The sequence below is a fragment of the Puccinia triticina genome, chromosome 6A (assembly GCF_026914185.1).
Source record: "Puccinia triticina chromosome 6A, complete sequence".
Taxonomy (NCBI): domain Eukaryota; kingdom Fungi; phylum Basidiomycota; class Pucciniomycetes; order Pucciniales; family Pucciniaceae; genus Puccinia; species Puccinia triticina.
In genome coordinates, this window is record NC_070563.1 from 1,107,965 (window position 1) to 1,131,198 (window position 23,234).

Sequence of the window (23,234 nt, forward strand, 5' to 3'; positions counted from 1 at the left end):
GAATCGAAAAGGTTGGCCATTCTCTCCCCACCATCTGGTAGAAAAACTTTGCCATCGGAATGGATTGAACCTCGTCGAGACATTTCGCCGGAGCCGGAGGGAGAGGGCAAAAAAAAAAAGAGGAGAAGTAGACAGGAAAGGATAATCGAAGTGTGGAAAAAGGACAGAGCTACTCACCGCAACACTGAGAAGTACCCACGTTATAAGAGATGGAGGAAAAAGAGGGAGTAGAACGGTGCGTCACAAGACGTCCCTTTTCTGCACCAGTAGGTGGGCCACACCACCGTAATAAGCAGGATGGCTAGTCCGCTTAGCTTATTCAGGTAAGTTCGATCAACACCGTTCAGAGACAGAGATTGGGAATGGCGGAGTCTGCTTATACCGAAGTACCTCACAGTGTTACGGCAAAGTAACACTGACCTTCCCGATGACGGACGATTACGCTCTATCCTGAGCTACCGGTCGAAAAGGTATAACCAACGAGTCGAAGCGTCGATTTGTGAGTTGTATCGGTCGAGTTTGAAGTCTGAGTCCTTGATTATAGATCGAGAGGGCTCATAACCTATTGAGACGATGAGACACAAACTCTGTAGATTCCGTAGAGAACTCTCCTACGCCCGGGATTGTCCCGGGAAGAGGAGTATGGTTCGTGCTGCGGCGAGTCACGGAGATGCCTGTGACATCTATGTCACAACAACCTTTACATGTTTTGTTGTGGTACCATGAAGACAACAAGTGCTGAAAGCCATGTTGCTCCCGATACAATTGAAATAGCCGGAGTGGCCTTGTGTTGGGTTTGCTGCGACCACTATTGTTTTGACCACAAAGAAGGTTTCAACTTCGAGCTCGTAACCTCTATGTGATCACAAGGAAGATAAAAATCACACTCACATTCCCAATTGGTCACTTCGTTAAAAACGCCCCGCTTGGTCACTCTTCCGCAAGCTCCTTCTGTCTTAGATCCGTCGTTTGGTCCGGGGCAAGTAAAAGTGCACTTTGTATTCTGGTCATTGGTTAATGCCCCAGCTTCCAACCCACAAGCTATAACTGTGAACACTATTGCTGATTTTAAAAATTGCATGTTGGTGTGAAACTAAGACGGATTGAATTTCAGGGATTGAAGTTCAGGTGGTGGTAAAAGATTTTGGTGAGCAAAATTACGCACAAATGTAGCTTAAGATCGGAGTGCGCGTATTTGGAGCGAGGTGGGGCGAGACGAGACGCGGCGGGGGGACAAATCGTAGAGTCTAGACGCCTCCTGGAGTCGCTTGGCTCAATGACGACCTCCTCGTTGCAATCCCAAGAATACACACACGGGCCTGTAGCTGAGACCGCCGCCCCAAATCACGTCCTTCAGGACCATGCGATGGATGCAACTGCCGCTGCTGCCTACAGCCAAACAATGTTTTGCTGAACCCGATGTGTCCCGGGCGAATCGGAAAAAGCCCATCAGCCGTGCATGTAGGCGGGCGGTACAGAACGCCAACGGAAGCCTAGGAACACAAATTGGCTAGTAGACATGTTGCTCAGGCTCTGAAATACGTTTGGGGCAGTGGCTTCAGCCTCCTCATCCACTCCTGTTGACCTGGCTGCAGCGAGCCGGGGTGGCTATTGGTATGCAGTATAAATATTTCCACTGCTTCTCACACCTCTCCGTAAATCAACTTCACACCATTTCGATCACAAACCGTCTTTCAAGCGTATTTTCTTGCCCCCGTCATCGTCCGATCCCCCGCCCCAAGCTCGATTGATCCGCGTCTAGTTTGACTCCAACATGCCATTCTTAAAATCACTAGTACTAGTAGTGCTCACGATCATAGTTTGCGGGTTGGAAGCCAAGAAATTGACCTGGGCTCAGCAAACGAAGTGTATTTTTACTTGCCCACAGAACAAGCCTAAGACCCAAGGAGCCTGCGCAAAAGTGATAGCTTCGAAACCAGATTATCCGTTTAACCCAACGAAATGGAACAGTGAGTCATTTTTTTGCTTTGCTTTGTTTTGATCACACAGATGTAACGAATTGGGAGAGCTGAGAGCCTCAATGTCCTGGTGAAATTGATAGTGCAAGCAGCAAACCCAGTACGAGGTCACCCCGGCTATTTCAATTGCATTGGTAGCCCAATGGAGTTCGCCACGTGTGCTCTCCCTGCAGGCATTCCACAAGGCGGAAGGGTGAGCGGAGTGCCACTCGCCCGACTGAAAGTCATCACACTAAACTGATCCAAAATATCTCCAAAAATGTCCTGCTCAAGGTGGGGTACTATGAAGATCCTTCACGCGAGAACATGCTGTACAACAGGACGTACGACTCGCACAGTATCTATACGACAAGTTACTACGATTTGCCAAAGGACTGCAGGGTGCCACTGAAAGACATGATAAGATCGGGCTCGTGGAGGACCATCGGCACTACGATTTGCCAAAGGCCTGCAGGGTGCCACTGAAAGACATGACAAGATCGGGCCCGTGGAGAACCATCGGGAGGACCATCGGCACTGGGCATTAAGGCTGCTTTCTGAAAGGATGACTTGGAGCTCAGTACATAGCCCCGCTCGTAACCGGCGGCTTTTTATCATCACTTTCCCGTTCCCCTTTATCCCTTCGACTCTCGTCATCGTCATCTTTGCCATCCATCTCTTGCCATTTCTTTTACGCTCAGAGAACAATCAACATCAGTGATGAAGGCCCTCTACTAGACTGCATAGGTCACATTGACTCAATTTCTAACAGGATCGCGCTTCAAACTGTAGATCTCATTGAATTTGGTCCATTCTGCCTCTGCGCGCTGAGGTGTGAGCTGCCGAGCTTAACTAAGCCTCGTCCCCGAAGGAGAGGCTAAGTCAGTTTCCTGGCATGAGGCTGACAGGGTTTTTTTTTTGAAGAGAAGAAAAGCCGGAATTTTGTATTTATTTACAATCAATTTTAGAATGACGGCTCTACGCTTTTACTCTAAATCCCAGCTGAGCGTGTTAGCCCCTGATCTCCGGGAGGGTGCTCGTGGGGCAGGGAGGGAGTAGTTGTGTTGAGGTTGGTGCACAAGATACGGTTGCCGGGTGCTTGTGCGGATTTGATACGCAGAGCTTGAGCCTGTGCGTCGGCTCCGGGAGGGTCTTGAGCTGAGTTCGGCTTGACAGCCCCTGCGAGCTTTGGCGGCCCGACGAAGTTGACCAGCGCACCGACCGACGCAGGAGCCCAGCGATGACCACCGGGGCTCACCGAGGCCTGAATGAGGTGAGGCGGAAGCGATGAGGGCTTGATCGGGTTCGGGCTTCAAGCGCTTCGTCGGCCCAACTCCGCGCGCAAACACCGAAATCGGCAGCCGAGACGAAGCTGGATCTCGATGTTCGTCCCAATCGCAGTCTGGTGCTGTTGTTCTTGAGAGCTATGTATCGCTGCAGGCCCCCTGTTGTCGTCGTGCAGCCCATGTGTTTCTTCTCCTGACCATTGGCCAACCTAAATATGTACAAGAATGGTCGATAACCCATCGAAGCAGCTGCGAGTTTGCTGAGGGGCAGTGGATGTCTTAATCCGACTGGCACAAGCTTAAAAACCAGCCAGCAACCAAATGGAAAACAACAATCGACTCCGCCAGCCATCCTCATTCCCACTGCTCATCATCATCGGACTGCTCTTCTACTTCTTCTCAAACTCATCCAACTCAAACCAGTCCCAGTCGAAGATCGAGCTCGAACGACGACTCGAACAACGCAAACAGGAACTCAGCCAACTCCAGCACTACCTCAACACCACCACCACCACCACCACCACCACCACCAACAGCAGCCACACCTACAGCCCCGGCTTCAACAGCTTCGGAAACCAATCCCTGTCCAACGCACAGCAGTTTATCCAGCACTGGTACCAAAAACTGCATGCTCGCTCGAACATCGACAGCCAAGCCCTCTACTGGAAAAACATCTCCGGCCACAGCAAGGGGCACTGGAGCTGGCGCAAGGAGAGTCTCGACTGGTGGCCACCAGAACATCATCACCACCCCAACAACAACCTCACCAACTCATCCGCCGCCGAATCACTCCAAGCGCAGCGGGCTAACTTCCCATGGACCGCCTACAATCAGTCCAGCAAATCGACCTACACACCCTCACAGAAGATCGACTTCAACCTACGTGAAGCGGCTCCTGAACTCGTCCGAGCGAATACCTCACTCGTCCGCGTATGTCCCATCCCATACGACCAGCAGCACACATGATCAGCTCACATATCTACTCTCCTGTTTTCCCCAGGGGTCGATGTATATCTCATCTGGCGACTCCAAGGACGTCATCCTAGAAGTCGAAGGCATCCAGTCAGCAGTCTCTTCTCTCTTTTCCATCCATCTGGGCCGCCGCACAGCAACTAACAAAAGCAACTAGCTTACAAAACGAAGGAAAGTTCTATCTGCGAGCCTATCCCAGTCGGATCTATCTAGACACCCGGATCCATCTCTCATCAGCCCTGGATATCCCCGCCGAATACCTGCTCAACCACTCCCTATCCCACCCGCCATCCCCGGAACAGACCCAGATCGGCCAAGCTATCGTCGCTGATTACACACATTGGATCGAGAAAATCAAGAAAATTCTCAAAAAGGGCGACCTGCCTCGAGATAATGTAGAGAGAGGTAAGCCGACTTCGAGAGATGTGGTATCGACACCATGCTCACTGAATCTGCCTCTCCTAAGATGGATTTGAGCATGATTCGCCCAACTGCACTTTCCTGATCTATGGAGGCCTCACCCCGCTGTCGACAACGAACACGCAGACAGCGGAGAGTCTGATGGAGTACGAGCGCTCGTTGGTCGAGCCCACAGGCGCCTCGCTCGCCGCCCCCTCGCCCGCCCATCCGATCTTCCAGGCCCTCATGGTCTCGCCCAACTGCGGCCTTGTCCTCGAGTCCGGCGAGATGGCCGTCCTCCTCGGACCTTCCTTCTGGACTAAAGCGCGCAACTACGGCTGGGTCGCCGGGCTCGTCTTGGGGCTCCAGTGTTGGCTGCTCGTGTGGCAGATGGACAGTCGCCAGAGTCCCTCGGTCAGTCTCCTCTATCTCTCGTCCGATACACAATCATCAAGATCTAAAACAATCATAACACCCCTTTGTTCCCCTCCGCTAGAGTTTATCACGCATGTCGTACTTCTCCCTCGTCGCACAAATCATCATGGATGCCTGGACCTTCTCGAGCCATCTGACCTTGGCCGTGGTGACAAACAACAGCTCGACGGAGAGCCTGCTAGTGCCGGCCTTCTTTGCCTGTCTGAATGCGATCCTGTTCGGCATGCGCTACGGTGCCCTGATCCGCATCCACGAGCCCTCCCCCGCCCTCGACCCCGCCGCCCGCGCCCAGCCTCCTCCCCCAGAAGACTCGCACATCGGCCGCGATACCGATTACGTGCAGGTGCCTGCTACCGACCTCGTCGATCCCTCGGCCCCTCTACAACTCACTAACCCTCCCCGCCAATCCCGCTTCCGGAGCCTACTCAACTCCCTCAAGACCTTGCTCACTCATCGTCCATTTGGTTAGCGTCTATTCCCATTCATCCGTCGGCGCATAAGATCTACATCCTGACCTTTCCTTATCAACATAGTCTCCATCTCCCTCGTCGCCATCTTCCTCCTCGTCGCCCCCTTCTTATTATACAGCTGGCAGCCATTGGTGCTCTCGATCCTATTCTCGTATTGGAGTCAGTCCTCATTTCACCAAACACACTTGCCAGAAAAAAGCTCATCTTTTTCCTCTCTTTGCTGTCAGTTCCCCAAATCGTTCATAACGTCCAGCACGGAACAAGTCGCCGAGGGTTACGCAAACGATACGTCCTGGGAACTACCCTGTGTAGACTATTCTTGCCGCTCTATGTCAGTACCCTATCATTCCCTTGAATGTTTGAGGAGGCTCATGTTTGATCGTCTGATAGATTTGGGGCTGTCCCAATAATGTGCTCTTTGTTACTGTAAACCGTAAGGAAAACCTTTCTTGGACCTAGTCAAGAGCAACATGAGAAAACAGATGTGCTGACCAAGACGGGGGGGATTTCTTCTGTGTAGCATGGATCTGGCTGATCGGCTTGTACTCAATAAGCCAAGCGATCGTACTGATCCTGCAAGACTATCTGGGGGCGCGTTTTTTTGTGCTCGGGTGCTGTTTCGCGTACGAGCCGATGTGGGATTACCACCCGGTCAAGCTGCCCACGCATGTCGATCTGGAGCATGGAGGCACAACGGGTGGTGCAGGGGGCGAGAAGATGCCGGAATGTGTGATCTGCTTCGAGCCCATCGACGTCCTGCCCTCCTCGCCCGTCTCCTCGCCCGACGCTTCCCTCGACCACCATCACCATCAGCACTCGCAGGCTCGGGGTTCGTCGACGGATGAACACGAGCATCCCAGGCCCAGGACCTCCTTCCCCTTCGCCCCCTCCTCCGACGTCCACCATTCGCTCTTCTCTAGATGGTCTTACATGGTGCCGCCCTGCCACCATATCGCTCATACTAAATGTCTCGAAAGCTGGCTCGCTATCAAATCTGAATGGTCCGTTCCATAGCTTTCTTGCTCCGTCTCCCCGCGTCCATCTGTTGTTGAGCAACACTGATTCCTCTCCTCCTCGTCCTCTACTCCATCTTTCCTTTGTTCAGCCCCGTTTGTCGGCGCCCTCTACCTCCCATCTGACCCTTCTCTCTCTATCTCTCAAAAGTATCCCCGCTGTCCATTCCCTTGCTTCATCGTTTGTCCATCCCATGCATTTTCCATGTTTGTATCTGTTTTAGATCTCGTTTTTTTTTTTTTGAAGTTTATGCAGTCAAATGTACATGTCCCCCGTCGTCTTCTGTCACTGTTGGTTCGTTGTGGAGTATTTATCTTGTTGTTCGATGTGAGTAGGCTTGTATGTAGGTCAAATGGCCATCATATATATATATAAACACCGCACCTAGTATTTTTCCACTTTTGAAATAAAACTGAAATCATATAGATAAATAGGTGCTCCAGAGAAACCACTGGCAAAACCGAGGTGCTACGGGGACAAAATGAGATGCTCTCCTCAAGGTCACCAAATACGCAACCTCGAGAGCGGGAACCCTGCGGGGCTCGCACCTTGGGGTGAACTTAATCCGACCCTTTGAGCATCTCAATTGGCGAGCAGGCGTGCCTCACACTCTCCAAATGGCTTTATTGTTATGCCCGGCCTTGCTTGACTCTGAGTACTACCGACGATACTATGACGTAGCTCCACTTCAACTAACTCAACAACTGGAACAAAACAATTCTATTTGCCGCGCTGTTTGTAGATCTTCTTGTGACAAAGAGCCTGCGGGAGTTGATTCAACCGCTCAGCTACTACGTGTGCTTCACGTTTTGACGAAGATGATCACATGTCAAATGATGCATCTCAGGCACAGTCTACAGTCTAAGTGATGAGACATGGGATTCCAACTCAAGATTGGAGACCTGTTTCCAGTTCTGCTCACTCAGTTGAAGATAAAAGATTCAAACTCCCATTAAAGAAACTGTTGGTTGTTATCTGTCCAATCGGAGCTCTTTACTGCCAAGAACCTATCCTCAATCATGATGAAAGTCCGTTGGCAAACCCCGATGATATTGATGTTTCACTTTACCAGCCTTCCTGTTAAATGCCTTTTCCCATTACAAGAACTCATTGAACCAACACAGACTGCATCCCGGAAGTGTGTCCAAAGGTTGAGCTCTCTTTCCTTAAATCAGTACACCCCCACACTGGTCACATGGTTTACTGATACCGAAAAAGCGTCTTAGAGATCTGGCAAAACTGGGAGAGCCTCCTCTCTGTTCAAGCTTGAGAATTTCAGTAGGCGTTGAACGTCTAGGTGTGGAGCCAATGAACACCGTCACCAGCTTAGAGGCAGGTAATAGGTTTGTTGGCAATGGTTGGCAATCAGGAGGTATGTCTTGTTTGTTCAACTATTACTGATTTCTCCTCCTGAACAACATACATAGATGGGCTTCTATTTGATGAAGAATTGTGAATGCAACCGGTCAATTTAGCTGTCTCGGACTCAGCTGAAGTACCCCAAGCCCAACATGGCTTTCACCTAGACCCATCATCCACAAGAAGAATTGAAGAATTTGATTTCATGGGTGAGTACTGTGCAGTCAAGCAAGGTGGCTAGATACTCAATATCATTTTGAAATTTGTAAAAAATAGGGTTGATCAACAACCAATCCAATGGGCCCTTGCAGACAAGTGATAATACCTCTGCATCAATTCAGTATCAGGATAGACCAAAATTGCCGTGTCCTCTCCAAAACAATGAAAATGGTAAATACTAAAAAATGGTACATTTCTTAATGTTGAATAGAATGTGACAATTGAGAAAATGTATTATCCAGAACTAGACCCTCAATTATCCCTCACATTAGCTCTGAATCATCCAGAGACATCCCATAAAAGGCAAAAGATTTCATTGAATACACTGGCATCAACTTCAAGTGAAAAGGCACAAAAATTGGTTTATAACATGGATCAATCTCCTGGTCAGGTTTTCCTTTTACTCTGTTTCATTTCTTATCCTCTCACTGGATGTCAAAGGAGAAAATATCTCATGCATTAACAAACCTTTGATGGTTCTATTTTCTACAAATCTCCAGATGATGCTTCAAAAACTGTAAATATCTCCCCATCGCTGGTAAAATCACCAGATTTGAATCAAGGCATTGGAATTAATCACAGAATGGATCAAGTGGATGAAGCACATACCTCATCCAAATCCTCCCATCAAACTAACCACATTCCAGGATTAAATACCCCAATTTCTCATGATTCCTTTGCAGAAGACCCCATTGAAGTCAGAAAAAATGTTCTTGCAACATCTCCAGAATCTCCAAGAAAACATGGAAAATCTGTAAAAAGGAAATTGCAAGAAAATATAGATAAGAATAAACCAGACACAGACATGGGGAGAACTGAGGAGATGCAAACATGGATGTTTCTTTTTGGATCATCACTCTATCTTGCTAGCCCTAATCACCAAGAATTAAATTTGTCTTTCCAGGAAAAGATTTCAGAGTTCACTGAGAAACTTGCTTCAAGGATGAAAAACATAATCATGATTGAAAAAAGAGATTTCTCAATGAAAATCCTAAACTTCCGTTTCATACAATTCTCCAATCTGATTTGGTTTATCAATCTTAGACTCCTTGAAACTCTTGGAAAGCCAGAACCTGAAGAATGTTGCCAAGAGATCATTAAATTACATGATTGGATTCTCAGTGTTGTGGATCAAGAAACACATTACAGAAAAAAAAGATGTGGACTTGATCTAGCAGCAGAGAATGATTTACTCTTGATCAATCCGGAATATGAAACAATGGTTCAATACCTTGCTAATTCACTAATCTCAGATCAAGCCTTGGATGATTCTGTTTTGCTTCTACAAAAAGGAAGAGAATCTGAAAACATCTTGGTAGGAGCAGTCTCTGAAACCCAATCACTGATCACTAAAGCAGCTGTGTATTTCTCAATGTTTTACTACAGAGAAAACAATTGGTGGAAATGGATAAGTATCTTTCCATCTAAAGAGCAATTTATTTTAAACTTAAGGAGACTCCAATTTGATCCCATGAATGCAAGGCATTTAAATTCAAAATGGAAGGCAAATCTTTCAAAACTCTCAATACTTCCTTGGAGTAGCAAGGAAGGTCAAGGAGGACCATCTTGGAGAAATTATGTACCAACTAAAGCATACAGCGCAAAACTGGATATATACTTTAGACAATCAAACTTGCCATACCATGCAACCAAGACAGGCCCAGATGAAGCCCTGGAAAAAATTCCTCAAGAATCATTACAGGCAACATGGTCACTTATTGTATCAAGAGGTGGTGAGCAGGGAAGATGGATTGGATATGAAGGGGCAGTCAACTCAATCATGTCCTTTATTCAGCAGAACCATTTGGTTTCAGCAATTTCTTTTGATAGAATCAAGTTATTCCATTGGTTTATTTGGGTTCTCAATTCATTATTCATTGAAGGCTTAGGCTATGTAACATCAAGTCAAAAAGATCTCATTTATATGAATGAACAAGAAGAAATGTTGGAGGAACTATTTGATGTTCTGATTTCAATTTCAACTGATGAAAGCTACTTGGGAAACGATTTCCAAGGTGAAGAAAAGAAGCAAATTCAAGAAGGAATACTTGCTTTGATAAATAATGAAGCTTCAAACAAAAGAAAACCAACAACACCAGACCACAACCCAGAATATCTTTCTGAGGAAGACTCCAGTTTGTTGAAGTGGGCATTGTTATTCCTATCTTATCATTACCGGAAAGCAAATGCACCCAAATGGTTCACAATATTTCCTCTTGATCAATCATCTCCTCAAAAGCTAACAACAATATCCAATGTATTCAGAAGAATTGCCCATAGAAGCTTCACTCCTCAGTACTATAGTTACTTCTTGTTGACCACTTTACCAGAGCTAAGCTTAATTGGATTGATACCATGGAGGGCTCCATTCACATTAAGTAGTTCTCAACACAAGAGGCTAGGTTATCTTTTCAGCCAACTTAAATGAATTGAACAAAAACAATTTACTTTTGAGAACAGTTTGTATCCTTTACTCTGCATGCACAAAGTTGGAATAAAACAAACAAAACCCTTCACTCACAAATCATACATACATTCACGCCTTCTAAGACAATCAACCACACCTTTTGGGAGTTGAAGAGCTCTTGCATCAGTTGTTAAATAGTGCTGCGAAGTTTCATCAGTTCTGTTCTTTTTGTCTCATTCTATTTTCCTGTGCAAATCATCTCAAAACTTCTTATTGGATATGGATGAGCAACCATTTTTTCTTAAATTTGATTCAATTGAACCTGTTCTCCAAACCATTACCAGGCTCGACTTTGTGCGGTTGTTCTAGTCGCCATGGCATTGCTCAGTTAGAATAGATCCTGTGACATCAAGGTGACAGCTTGCCCTAGTGGGTGACGAGGTTTCCTAGCTTCTCCCAGTGGTGGTCCTCCGCTGCCGCCAACCTACTCACTCGACGTTGTGGCGTACCATGGTTAGATCGCGCAAGAGCTCGACAGTCCAACGATCTCATCCCAACCTCAGCTCAGCAACACCAGAACCTCTTCCAGGCTCAGGAACTCTTGCCGGCACTCGAACTCGGGACGAGGAAGACTGTCAAAGCCCGCAGCAGGAAGCAGAAGAACCACTACTGAAATCTAGCAGCCAAGCATCCCACGGCCACCCACCCAAAAATGAACCCGAACCCTTCGCGACTTCCACCTTCCTGATCTCCTCGTGCGTCGCACTAGGTCTCTTCCTACTCTTCTTTTGTCTAGCCCCATCCATCTCGCCCCTCTTCCCACGATCAAATAACTTGAATACCCCTTCTCTCGAAAAGACCACGGGAACGGCGACCACAGACCAAGCCCCGACCAGCTCCAAAAAGCCGACCATCAAATTTGTCAAACCCTCTGCCCCGCCCGGTAGTATTACCGACAACACAGACAACTGGGCTGCCCAAGGCGGTAGTTGGAAAGATTCGGACCCCAATGCTGAAGACAGGATTGCTGAACTTGCGGCACCTCTGTTTAATGGGACACATCGATTTAAGAAAACGGTGATCATCGTCTCATTGGATGGGTTCAGGTTAGCCGCCGTGTCTTCGTCAAACCTTGATCTTCGATAACGGGGCTGATGATTATGCGCAATGGTTATTCGGTGGTGGCGGGGGGACTTAATTTTGATGGTCGAAGAGCAGAATATCTGGAGAGGAATCTAACACCGCGGCTGACGACGATCCGGGAGAAACTCGGCGTCTCGGCCGACTACCTCGAGCCCCAGTTTCCGACACTCACCTTCCCCAACCACTGGTCAATGCTGACAGGCCTCTACCCGGAGTCACATGGGATCATCGCCAATGACTTCCGCGACCCTAACCTGGGGAAAAGCTTCAGTAACGTCGATCCTCATAAATCTTGGGACCCAGTCTGGTGGAATGGCGAACCTGTTTGAGTACATTCTCCATGTACCCCACAAAATCTATTTATCTGACCTTATTCCTCTTCGCCATCTCAAGATCTGGGCAACGGCTACCAAACATGGAATCCGCACCGCTGTCTCCATGTGGCCTGGTCCGCCTTATACCAGTGATCAGACTCGCCCGACTTATTGGCGTGCATTTGAGGATCGATATAAATGGTGGAAGAAGATTCGGCAGCTCGAGAATTGGCTAGGTTCGTTCTATTTTCTGCTTCCTCTAACAGAAAACAAAAAAACACCAATGTTCATATGTACCAGACTGATTTTTTATAGTTGATTGAGAACAAAGATTTACCAGTGAAAGACCGCCCGGAGTTCATAGCCTTATATGTCCCAGATGTGGACCAGATGGGCCACCAATATGGGCCGACGGATGCCAAGTTCAACCAATCCTTACAGAGCGTCGACCGGTTCGTGGGCTCACTCTACGACAGTCTACAAGCCCGGAACCTGAGCGAGATTGTCGATGTTCTGATCGTCGGCGATCACGGAATGATGGCCACGAGTGACGAAAGGATCGTCTACCTCGATGAGGTCTTAGGTCACACGTACTTCAATCAGATCCAATTCCAAGATGGTCACTCCCACTTCCTTTCACGTCCTTTTTCATCTTGGCATTGCTTTTTCAAAACAAACATGCTTATTTTTGACTATTATTGTCTTTAGGTTGGCCGGCTGCTGGTTTAAGGTTTCTTCCCGAAGTCGATACTCGGCCGATCTTGGAAAGGTTGATCGAACAATCTAAGATTCTACCTGGCTTTGAAGTGCATACCCATGAGACGATGCCCAAGCGATGGCACTTTGTTAGTCTTTGTTCTTCCCCGCATTCCTCCTTTGTCATCCCACATTACTAACTCGTTGGGAGATGACATCATAGACTGCAAACGAGAGAATCGCGCCGATCTACGTGTTTCCTAAACCTGGTTGGGTCATTAGTAATACTCATGAACACAAGGTGATCATGAATGGAACATATAATGTCAAAGTTGAGTCTTGTTCATCATCCAAGAAACCAGCTATTTATTTGTTTTATATCTACAATACCTCGAAGAAATACTGATCACCTGTGCAAAAAACTGAAAGGGAGTGCATGGATACGATAACGAAGAAGAAACCATGAGATCGATCTTCATAGGATACGGGCCATTTGCGAACACAATCAAGGCCAACCAACTCCGCTCGATCCGACATCGACCATCAACAAACAATCTCCCTCTTGTTGTCGGAAAACTGAACAAGTTCTCAAACTTGGAAATCTTTAGCTTGATCTCTAAGTTACTCGAGCTCGATCGTTACATCGACTTTAATCAACGTAATTGTACAACTGGGTTTTGGAACCAGTACTTCTAATCTCTATTACATTTTTTTTTGTAAATATTTCTCTTTGGTATCCACGCTCTTTTATGTTGTGTTTGTTTGTGTCGTTTATATAGCATCTTGAAAATCCCTGTTTTGATGTATCATTTCTCCTTCGCAGCCCACCATGGATCCCTCCAGTGTAAATATGTACTCACTCGTACCCGAACGATGATATCCCTGAGTTCATACGTCGCCCCGATCCAGACTTGCCAACCGGTCTAGATCTAGAAGAAGACCTGACACAAGACAGTGCACTTTTTAGTTCAAGAAATCGTACCCTGTGAAAGCTGCGCCTCAAAACAGCAAAAGCGGCAAAGCATCGCACGGCGCTTCGCTGCACTGGTTTATAGCGAAATCGACCTTTCTTGAAAGGGCACTCTTTCGCGCCTTGTGACCACAACTTGCGCCGAATGCTTACATAGCGTTGCTTGCTGGCTTCAGAAATTTGTTAACTTCCCAGCTGATCTTGAGCTTGTCAATCAAAACCTTAAGTTGCTCTCCTGGTTTGAATTTTTTGCGTTGCTGCAGAATTTCAAATGCCCACCGTCCTAAATTCTGATAAAAGTAGCGGGGTTGCACTTTTCCTTTCACTGCGATGCCGCTCTGGACATTGTCAACACAGCAGCAGAGCTCCACCCTTGGCTGTATACTGATCCTGTCCAACTCAATCTCTCTTCCTCAGCTTGTCAGTAAGTATGGAGCACAAAATAGGCTCTCCCTCAGCATGAGGTTTGAGTGGTGGAACAAAGGTGTCAAGATAAGATTGAAAATAGTGTCTATGGGCACAACAAATTTTGAGGGCAGAGCATGCAGAATTGGGAGCTGGGATCTGATCAAAATAACCAGGAATAAGTCACGCAAATCAGGTGAGCCGGTAAAATGCCACTATGGGTAATGAGTCTTGGCTGCCACACATTGATCGCTGTTTACGAATTGGGCGACAATATTGGTAGTTTTAAGGCCGTTACCCTTCAGACAGCAACAGAATGTCAGCCTTGAGTTTTGGTGCCAGATGTCTCTATCTATTGCAGAGGTGCTGAATGCGGTGATCGGCTTACCAAGAAAGAACGATACTCTTTTACATCGCTGCAACAGTATGCCGTATCTACACTTCGACAAGAATAGCCAGGTCCGTAACGAGGGGCACCGGCGACTTTTTTTATCGGACCAACAGGAGATCAAAGATGTACCCCTTTTTTAGTTTACTGAAACTGGCGATGAAATTCAATGGAAACATTACGGATATTGGTCACGCACCGTACCACTTCACATATCCATCGTCAGTGGCATCGATCCATCGACAATTTCCATATACCTTGTCGTTCCCACAACCAAACCTTTGTGCGGTGTCTTTGTTTTTATCTTGTTGGCCACTCGCTAGTCCAATGCAAACTATTGCCATCATCGTCATTGATACATTGATCGACATCCAGAAGTCCATCTTGGCGATTTATATTTCGTTATACTAGTGAAAGCGGATCGAAAGATGTTCGAGTTTGAATTTTCTAAAGTTAGAACACTACAGATGTTCTATTTTTCCACAATCTTGTTAAAAAGGCAAGTGAACTATTGGACTAACCAAAAGGTTCCTCGTTTATCGTGATTTTAGTCAAGACAGCTGGAAAGGGAGACTTCGGAAGTTGTAAGGCAAGCGCAAGGCAAGAGCCAGCATTAGTGGAGCTTTTAAGTGTAGATAATTACGTATTTGATAAATTTGCTGTGGCTGCTGATCATGGCTATTGGGGTGACTGTGGGGCATCGCATCGCCGCAGGACATTGTCCGACGGCGACATCCACCAACTTGAACTAAACTAGGTAATTCAACCGGCACCCCATTCAATCCGATCGAAGCTCACGAGGCTATGTCTATACATAATGAGTGATGAGTGATGGCCGGTGCAATTGAGGGGTCCAGGCCGATCCCCTTCGGTGAGCTGCGACACTGTATACGGAGCAGCACCGCCCGACGAGCTGGCATACGGCGGCCAGCCAGTGCGATTTTGCGGAGAAGCAACTGCCCGAGAGAGTTGAGCTGAGTTGAGCTGGTCTTCCCGAAGGGTTCTACTGTATAATTGAGCTCCAGCGCAGTCTTTCTCGGAATCATCTATTATGGCAAGCCAAATAAGCCCCAAGAATGTGCCCGCTTCCCCGGGAGACCCTGGACGTCTTCGGCGAGCAGGTATGAGCTGCTCATCCAGCTCGTGCGGAAGAAAACTTGTTCTCGCCGTGCACCCGTTCGGCTGCACAGTCACTCAATAGGGAAGGCCTGTGGGTGATCCCCCGCATCAAGCAGCTATGGTGGGATCTCCGAATCAAGAATTCCTTGAGATTTATTCAACCCGGTAAACGTTTCAAACACGGTCCACCGCTAACTTAACAAAGTCCCTTTATTGGAGGGGTGACACCGTCCCGCAGGGACACTCTCCTCCTTTGGAGGTCGCTTCGCTCCCCTGAGGAGGAAATCAGCTAAGTTAGGGTCCACCGCTTTTGCGGGCTGACTTGCTGTTAAGTTTGAACTGTGCTCTGGCTCTGTCCAACACAATGTCTCCCTCACACCTTGTCAGTATGATTCACAACACAGGCTCTCCCTCAAGCAACTTCGGTCACTCCAAATATCTGGATTGTGGAGCAGAGGTGCCGCGATGAAATTGAAAATACTGTCTATGAATAACGCAATTTTGGAGGACAGAGCGTCGACGATTAATGTTGGACTCGGAGGACAGAGCATGGAGGATGGGGAGTTGGGAGGCGATGATAGCAACAAGACCGTCTTAGTCGAGTGACGCAAATCAAGTGAAGCGGTAAATTGCCACTATGGGTAATGAGTCTTTGCGGCCACACATTGATCACTGTTTACGAATTGGGCGACATTGTTGACAGCCTTTATGCCGTTACCCTATACACAGCAACAAGGTGTCAGCATTGTGATCTCAAAAACAGTGTAGAGGTCATGAGGCTGAGTGCGGGTCATGACTTACTTGGACAGAGTGAGTCTCATTCAAATCGGTACAACAGTATGCGGTATCTACACTTCGGCAGGAATATCCAGGTCCGTAACGAGGAGCACGAGCGACTTTTTCATCGAACCAACAGGATATATCAAACATTTATCAGCCCCTTGCATGATGACTGAAACTGGCCAGGAAAGTGACTGGTAATACTAGGGATCTCGACACTCACCGTTCCACGTGATGTAGTCGTTGTCATCCACGTCGATCCATCGGCAATGTCCATATACCATTTCGTGAGGACAGCCGAACCTTTGCGCTGTGTCTTTACCTCGTTTGCCATTCACTAGTCCAACGCAAACTATTGCCACCATCATTATGAAAGCATTCATTGATGTCGAAAAGTTCATCTTCTAAGTGGATTTGTCTTTCGTTACGTTAGTGAAAGCTGATTTTTAAAATATGTTCAAAGATGAGTACGGCTGCAATTAGAGCCCTAGATAGACCCTCTCTTTTTCCGTGAATTTGGGAAAAAAAGACAAGTAAAATGTTGGACTAACCAAGAGACTTATCAGGTATTGTGATTTTTGGAAAGACTGATGGAAGGGAAGACTTCGGAGGTTGCGAGGAAAGCGCAGAGGGTGAGCAAGCAGTGGAGCTTTTAAGTGTAAATGTTTGATGAACTTGGCATGGCTGCTCATGGCTGCTCATCGCTGTCGGTGTGGGTTATCGCATCGCCGCAGGACATCGCCCAGTGGGGATTTCTCCTGACGTGCATGGCAATATTGGCATTTACGGTGCACACGCTCAACATCGCTTCATTAGTGTCTGGCATCCGCCAACTTGAATTACATATTTATATACATAACACAGACTGTCGTATTCAACCGGCGCCCGGCTCGATCCGACCGAAGCGAGACGGGATATGAGTGATGGCCGGTGGCTGCTGATTGGTTGGTTCCAGGCTCTGCTGTTGCGTGCTGATCTCCGCATCGAAGTAGTTTACGCCTGTTTACATACGCTGGTGAGCTTTGCCAGTGGCGCGAGGAATAGCATAATCATTGCCGACGAGTTTTACGGAAAGCAACTCGCCGAGAGATGACCTGGGTTAGTTTGCCGCAGGAGTCGGACAGGGTGAGGTCTTGCCGGACTGGTTCTGCATTTTTTGAACTCCAACGCAGTCTTGAGTAGATATGCCCACACACAAGACTGTGGAAAATGGCACAGTTTGACTTGAAAGATTCGGATGAATTTATGTAGATTGGTAAGGAGAAGTGATACGAGTCGGTGAGTCTCAAGGAAAGGAAGAAGGAAGTCAGCTTTCAAGTCCAGTACTTTCCGTTTATGAGCTTCTTCATCTTACCAACGCCGTTTGCCTTCTCATTAGGGGGGTTCACGATTGGCTTTTTGGTTGCTGGTGGCCCCATAGAATGTTGCTTGCTGGTGCACATTTGGGCCATAAAAATTATCACCAGAAATGGTAAGGGCCTGTACCATAGGGCATGAAAATTGAAATTTTCCAAATTTATTTGCCTCAAAATTTCTTGGGACAAAAACTGAGCCTGGCCAAAATGTAGGCTGGAGCCCAAATGTGAAGAATTTCAAGATTTGAACCCACCGCTAGTTTTCAATTTTTGTGTACAGGGCAAAAAAAGTTGAAATTTTCCAAAATTGAGGCCCATGGTGCAGGCCCAACTTTGCTGGTCAGGGACCAGCAAAACTTTAGACTCATAAGTGTAAAGATTGGTGGCTGTGTGGGAGTCTACGGCTGCAAGGGACTCCGGGGCTGCGATGGCAAGGGAGTCAGCGTTGATGACAGACCCATTCGCGGTACCGTCAGCGGCGGCTGCAGTGAGGGCGGAAACGAGGGTGTTGGAGGCTCAGTGCCTCCTGTTGTGCATTTTGGAAGGGAGGATGTTGGCAGGGGGGCTTACCTGGTGTTTTGACGGCCACAAGACCCTTGCCAGCAGCTACGGATTTATTGCCAGCGGCTGGGGTTTCCTCAGCGTGCTTGGCAGCAGCTGGGGGCTTGGTGTGCTCACCAGGAACTGGGGGCTTGGCGTGCTTGATGGCGGCAACAGGGGCCAGGGAGAGCTGGGCGGCTGGGTTATTCATTCTGATGGTTGGTTGGTGGTCACAGACGGCGTGTGTTAGTGTTCCTAGTTTGATCAATTGGGTGGTTGGGTTGGACAGTCATGGGTTGGGTGGTGGCGGTTGTGGTGTGTGATGGGTGGGGGTTTCAAAGGGGAGTTGTCTCAGCTCCCTGGGGGTTCCCTTGGGCCCCGTGGCCAACTCCCAAATTAACGCATGGCGGTGCTTGTTTTGGTTGAACGACTCCCAAGCCCTCCCGGGAAAAATAATAAAAATAATGATAAAAATTAGTAGGGACAACTCCCAAAATTAAAATAATTTAGATCAACAACTCCCAAAAAAAGGGTCTGACTCTAGGTTGACATTGAGAGTAGTTTATTTCTACACATCTCCTGCTGTCCCAAGTACGATAATTTTGAGTGGTCTGGATACAGCAGGTCCATAGAGCAGACGTCTTAACCAACCGCTGGTTCTACTCAAGTACCATGTGACAAGAGCAATCAGCACCATTTTGGTGTGCTATGCACATGGAAAGATAAAGTGTGATGAAATAATGCTACAAAGAGAAGATCCTTAACATAAAATTCTTGGGGAAAAGATGTGAAGATTGTCAATCTACAATACAAAAGGTTCTACCCAATGTGTGTGGGCATTTAAGAATTGACTGTTCACCTTTGAGTTCTCAGAACAGCTTTTAAATAATCTCTACAGCTGGTCCCAGGAGCATGGGAATATTTGTTTGCCTTTCAATATCCACCAATCTACCCCCTTTCCCTTGGGAAGCTTTATTTTGGTCTCTAGGCCCTGCATCTTTCAGTCAGTTGTAGGTAAATTTACAATAATTGTACAATGTGTACTATTATGGTGTTCAAAGTTGGTTTGCATGATTTTATGCATGCATAAATCATAAAATCATAAGAATATTTTGGTGAGGAAATTTTGTATTACATAATCAGACAGTCATATCCCCTGCAAAAAAGATTTTATGATTTTATGATTTATGCATGCATAAAATTATTCAAACCAACTTTGAACACCATATATGTAGTAATTAGGGTGTTCAAAGTTGACTTGCATAAAATCATAACACCATAAAATCATAAAATTCTGATGTGAAAAAAATATGGACACCCAAACACTCAAATTTAGAGCAACATTTCTAAAATGGTACATATAAAATCATCATTTAAAATTTTTATGATTTTAGACAAATTTATGATTTTAACTTTGAACACCTTAAATGTACAACACAAGGTGCATATTCCCAAATGAACCACTATTCACACTCCAAAATTTAACATTGTTTTATGGTTCATACCATGGTAAAAATGGTAAGGAAAATCAACTCTGGTATTTTCACATTTCATATTGCTTGGTGGACACTTCCATGTTACACAGGTTTTCCCAGCTTTGACACTGTTTGATACTTGAAGAATGTAGATTGATGTCAAACCACTTTCTGCCAAATCAGACCACATTACGTACAAAATTACAGGTGAAAGGCAGAAATGGATATTCTGCATAAGAAGTAGATAATGAAACAATATGTAGTTTGTACTTTGGTTTCTCTCCTCTCTAAGTCTATCATCCCCCCAAAAAACAGCATTTAAACTCATCTGAATACAGAAAAAAGTAACTACAAGACAGGATACTCAAAAAGATGAAACAGTTCGCATGCAGATGTCATTGAACAATTAATAAAAAACATGATGCTCCTTGAACAGGAACGAGGAAGCGTGGTAGAAAACAGGGAGAGCGATCAGAAAGTAGGTACCTTGATCGAAACAAAATGATGTTGAACCTTTGATTAGTTGCTGACGTTGGAATTAAAGTTTTATCAACGATGGCCAGGGAAACAACACTGACGTAATCATGGATTCGACCCCTTGCGTTTTGAGCTATACATTCAGCAATCCAGGTAATACTTCTGATTTCTTGTTCTTTCAACTGAGGTGTAGATAATGCAAAAATGTCGCAATGTTTCGAAAAGATCGAGTTCTTGAGATTTCATCGAAAAAAAAAGCGAAGCACGCAGTGAGATAGAAGACTAACCTTGAAGAAAGCATAAAAGACACCGAATTGGAACTGTTGCAAGAATGCAAGTTTGTTGAGGTGGACTTCTTGTTGGAAAAAATGATCTTCCAAGTCTCCGACGACGTCATCAGCGTTTCGCCCAGTTGCGCCCGATTTGGGCTCGAAGAATGCACGGTATTCAGGCACGTTCTCGGTGACGACCTTGACTGCCTCGACTTCCTCCGCACGCGCTAAGAGGAAATTGCCTTCAGGGTAAAGTTTGCCAAGTCTAGGAAATAGTTTGAATCGCTGTTCCTTTGACAAATTTGTGCCGAAAGAATTGATCGTAATATTGATCGTTCGACGGTCGGCCTCGAAACCCAAGATCGCGTTCATCACACTCGATGTTGGCTCTCCAAGCGTTTGGCAGAATCTATGGAAATCTTCAAGATAGGCTCGGTATAGTGTATTCCGAATGATTTCAATATTCAGATCATCCAGATCGTGCGCTGTCAAGCAGTCTCTGAAATAGGGCGCTACAATTGATTACAAGAGACACGTACCATTAGCCATACTGATTCATGAAGCTAAATCTCGAGAAAGGTCACTAAAGCCTACCTAGCGGTGTTTCAACCATCACAGAGTTATAAAGCTCCTCGACATTCGTTGCCACGCATAGCGCAGGCATTGTGTCAAACACACCAAGCGGATGACATCTCTCCAGCAATTCGTGAGTGTCTCTTTCGTGTAAGGTACCAGTGATCAACAGAATCACCTAAGATTCCATGCAAAAAAATCGAAAAAATATTCAACGATTTATCGAGATATGTGTAATGTTTGCTTAAAGTCCAGGATATGAGCTTACATTATCGATCATATAAGCATACCTTGATCAAATCCAAAGCGGTGGTAACAAAACAAAGCGCACTTTGGTCAATTCCATCGAATCATTTCAGATATTTTTAAGATGACCAACGTCATATAATCCAAGAAAGTTGATAAAGGTTCGACCGCATTCGAACGGATGTAATCGAACTCGGCGACCAGCTTAGCCGTCGCTTTCTCGGAGATTGTCGAGGTTGAGATCGGTGGTGTCTCGTTCGCGAGAAAATTACCGTAATCCGTGGCGGCTAGATTTCACGGCACAAGTCATTCCAAAAGTAAGCCAAATAAGAAGTATCCGAAGTTAAAATCAATGGAACAAAGAAGTACTTACATAGCTGCATCTTGAAGTCATCCAACGTATCACATTGGGTCAAGTTTTGATACTGGGTCTGAGTGAGCAAACCGGCTTTGAAACCACGAATGACGCCTTCTAAGAAACCTGTGAGTTAAGCGCAGGTGGTTAGAGACTACTTTCTTCCGTTCCATCGAGATAAATACGGCTGACCAGAGTGAGAGTTGAAGAAAAGGGCTTCCATCGTTTATCTTGGTCTGGAAATATGATTTCCCTGGCGGTTTCTTCAGCACTTGTCTGCGATAATGTTTCGCGTTTATGACGGAGGCTTAGTGGTGTGTGCGTGCTATTGTACATCGAGTGACGTCTTGAAAGCTCCTAGGGTCCCCGACCATCGGTCTCCAACCGGGGGACGTCGGGGCCCTGAATCCCGATCAAAAACCAAGGGGGCTCGACTGCTTCCTACCTAGGCCGCAGCCCACATCCGCAAGTTCGGTCTTCGGAGCAGGGAAATTCTTGGACCAAAATCCGACGACGAAACACTCGAACAATGGACCCTTCTACTTCTTCGACGTTCGTGGCATCCTCGTCTTCAGAAACATCACCCCCACTACCAAATAAAAATGCTAAAAAGCGTAAGTACAAGGCCCTTTCTCCAGATTCGACACTTTAAGGTTGCTTTTCAGAGAGAAACTAAGGCTAATTCCCCTCGTTCAACCCTCGAAACGCAACTTGGAGAAGGGAATCCAGCGGGAGTGCTAGGCCCGGATGGCAAGCCATGTAAGGTGTGTAGTGGGTTTCAAGCGTGGACGAAGCAAGCAAAACAGGATGTCAAGCAGGACGAAATGAAGGGGCACAGTAAAGAAGCTCGGATAGAGGAAGGGACGACGGAACGGACGATAGTTGAGGAGCGGGCAGACTGTCCGGCGGATTCGAACCGATTAGGTCGACACACCTGGACCTTGCTGCACACGATCGGGTCCTACTATCCCGTTGAGCGACCGAGCACAGCCCAAAAAGACTCCGTCCGCCAACTTATCAATTCTCTTGCTACTATCTATCCCTGTCAGCCCTGCGCCTCCCATCTCCAGGACTATCTCCATCGCTTTCCTCCTAAAACAGATAATCGCTCCCAGCTCGAACGTTGGCTCTGTGACGCTCATAATGAAGTCAACGAACGCTTGGGTAAAGAGCTCTTCGATTGTAGTCTTGTTTCTAAACGTTGGAGAGACGGTTGGGATGATGGACATTGTGATTAGCCAAATTAATCCTCTGATGAACATTGTGCCACAAACCTGGCTTGAATTTAATACAAAAAAGAACATCCCTCACCGCAAAAGGTGAAATCTGTCACAAGTGCAAAACATCAATTCTCTGCTTTTAACCATCAGAGACAAGCTCATTTGACTTTCATGGTCCAGATCAAATTGACTGAGGAAACAGCCTGCAATTTTACAGGCGGAGCATAAGGAGGAAATCAATATAAGCTAGTGTTATCATTTGGGCTGAGTTGGGACTGAAGTCATTTGCCACCAAGCTGTTGAGATGTTCAATAGAAGTCTGCAAGACTCAGTGGAAAGTCAAGGACCCTTTGGAGGAAAAACTAATGGGACACAAGTACATAGTAG

General features: G+C 46.5%; 7 protein-coding genes across 7 annotated transcripts; 4 read left to right on the forward strand and 3 right to left on the reverse strand.

The window, feature by feature from the left end:
- Positions 1 to 1,774: 1,774 nt before the first annotated feature.
- On the forward strand, positions 1,775 to 2,506 carry PtA15_6A137 (uncharacterized protein; the record flags this gene model as incomplete). Its single annotated transcript, XM_053169810.1, has 3 exons — positions 1,775 to 1,970; positions 2,063 to 2,172; positions 2,300 to 2,506. The coding sequence occupies 3 exons, from the start codon at positions 1,775 to 1,777 to the stop codon at positions 2,504 to 2,506; spliced, it is 513 nt and encodes a 170-aa protein (XP_053021064.1).
- A 1,059-nt stretch (positions 2,507 to 3,565) lies between these two features.
- Positions 3,566 to 6,659, forward strand: PtA15_6A138 (uncharacterized protein; the record flags this gene model as incomplete). Its single annotated transcript, XM_053169811.1, has 10 exons — positions 3,566 to 4,174; positions 4,245 to 4,306; positions 4,374 to 4,621; positions 4,683 to 5,029; positions 5,112 to 5,514; positions 5,584 to 5,679; positions 5,748 to 5,851; positions 5,911 to 5,953; positions 6,041 to 6,521; positions 6,626 to 6,659. 10 exons carry the CDS (start codon positions 3,566 to 3,568, stop codon positions 6,657 to 6,659), a joined length of 2,427 nt encoding a protein of 808 aa, XP_053021065.1.
- A 4,370-nt stretch (positions 6,660 to 11,029) lies between these two features.
- PtA15_6A139 (uncharacterized protein) lies at positions 11,030 to 13,368 on the forward strand (the record flags this gene model as incomplete). Its single annotated transcript, XM_053169812.1, has 7 exons — positions 11,030 to 11,625; positions 11,733 to 11,985; positions 12,056 to 12,212; positions 12,308 to 12,595; positions 12,685 to 12,821; positions 12,896 to 13,003; positions 13,102 to 13,368. The coding sequence occupies 7 exons, from the start codon at positions 11,030 to 11,032 to the stop codon at positions 13,366 to 13,368; spliced, it is 1,806 nt and encodes a 601-aa protein (XP_053021066.1).
- Positions 13,369 to 14,262: 894 nt separating this feature from the next.
- Positions 14,263 to 14,818, reverse strand: PtA15_6A140 (uncharacterized protein; the record flags this gene model as incomplete). The annotated part of the gene is made up of 3 exons (XM_053169814.1): positions 14,263 to 14,346; positions 14,436 to 14,530; positions 14,635 to 14,818. 3 exons carry the CDS (start codon positions 14,816 to 14,818, stop codon positions 14,263 to 14,265), a joined length of 363 nt encoding a protein of 120 aa, XP_053021067.1.
- Positions 14,819 to 16,189: 1,371 nt separating this feature from the next.
- Positions 16,190 to 17,026, reverse strand: PtA15_6A141 (uncharacterized protein; the record flags this gene model as incomplete). The annotated part of the gene is made up of 4 exons (XM_053169815.1): positions 16,190 to 16,273; positions 16,356 to 16,450; positions 16,558 to 16,738; positions 16,886 to 17,026. 4 exons carry the CDS (start codon positions 17,024 to 17,026, stop codon positions 16,190 to 16,192), a joined length of 501 nt encoding a protein of 166 aa, XP_053021068.1.
- A 3,149-nt stretch (positions 17,027 to 20,175) lies between these two features.
- Positions 20,176 to 21,850, reverse strand: PtA15_6A142 (uncharacterized protein; the record flags this gene model as incomplete). The annotated part of the gene is made up of 8 exons (XM_053169816.1): positions 20,176 to 20,190; positions 20,283 to 20,363; positions 20,469 to 20,965; positions 21,048 to 21,204; positions 21,295 to 21,316; positions 21,406 to 21,559; positions 21,646 to 21,753; positions 21,820 to 21,850. The coding sequence occupies 8 exons, from the start codon at positions 21,848 to 21,850 to the stop codon at positions 20,176 to 20,178; spliced, it is 1,065 nt and encodes a 354-aa protein (XP_053021069.1).
- A 306-nt stretch (positions 21,851 to 22,156) lies between these two features.
- PtA15_6A143 (uncharacterized protein) lies at positions 22,157 to 22,865 on the forward strand (the record flags this gene model as incomplete). Its single annotated transcript, XM_053169817.1, has 2 exons — positions 22,157 to 22,241; positions 22,348 to 22,865. 2 exons carry the CDS (start codon positions 22,157 to 22,159, stop codon positions 22,863 to 22,865), a joined length of 603 nt encoding a protein of 200 aa, XP_053021070.1.
- Between the last annotated feature and the right edge of the window lie 369 nt (positions 22,866 to 23,234).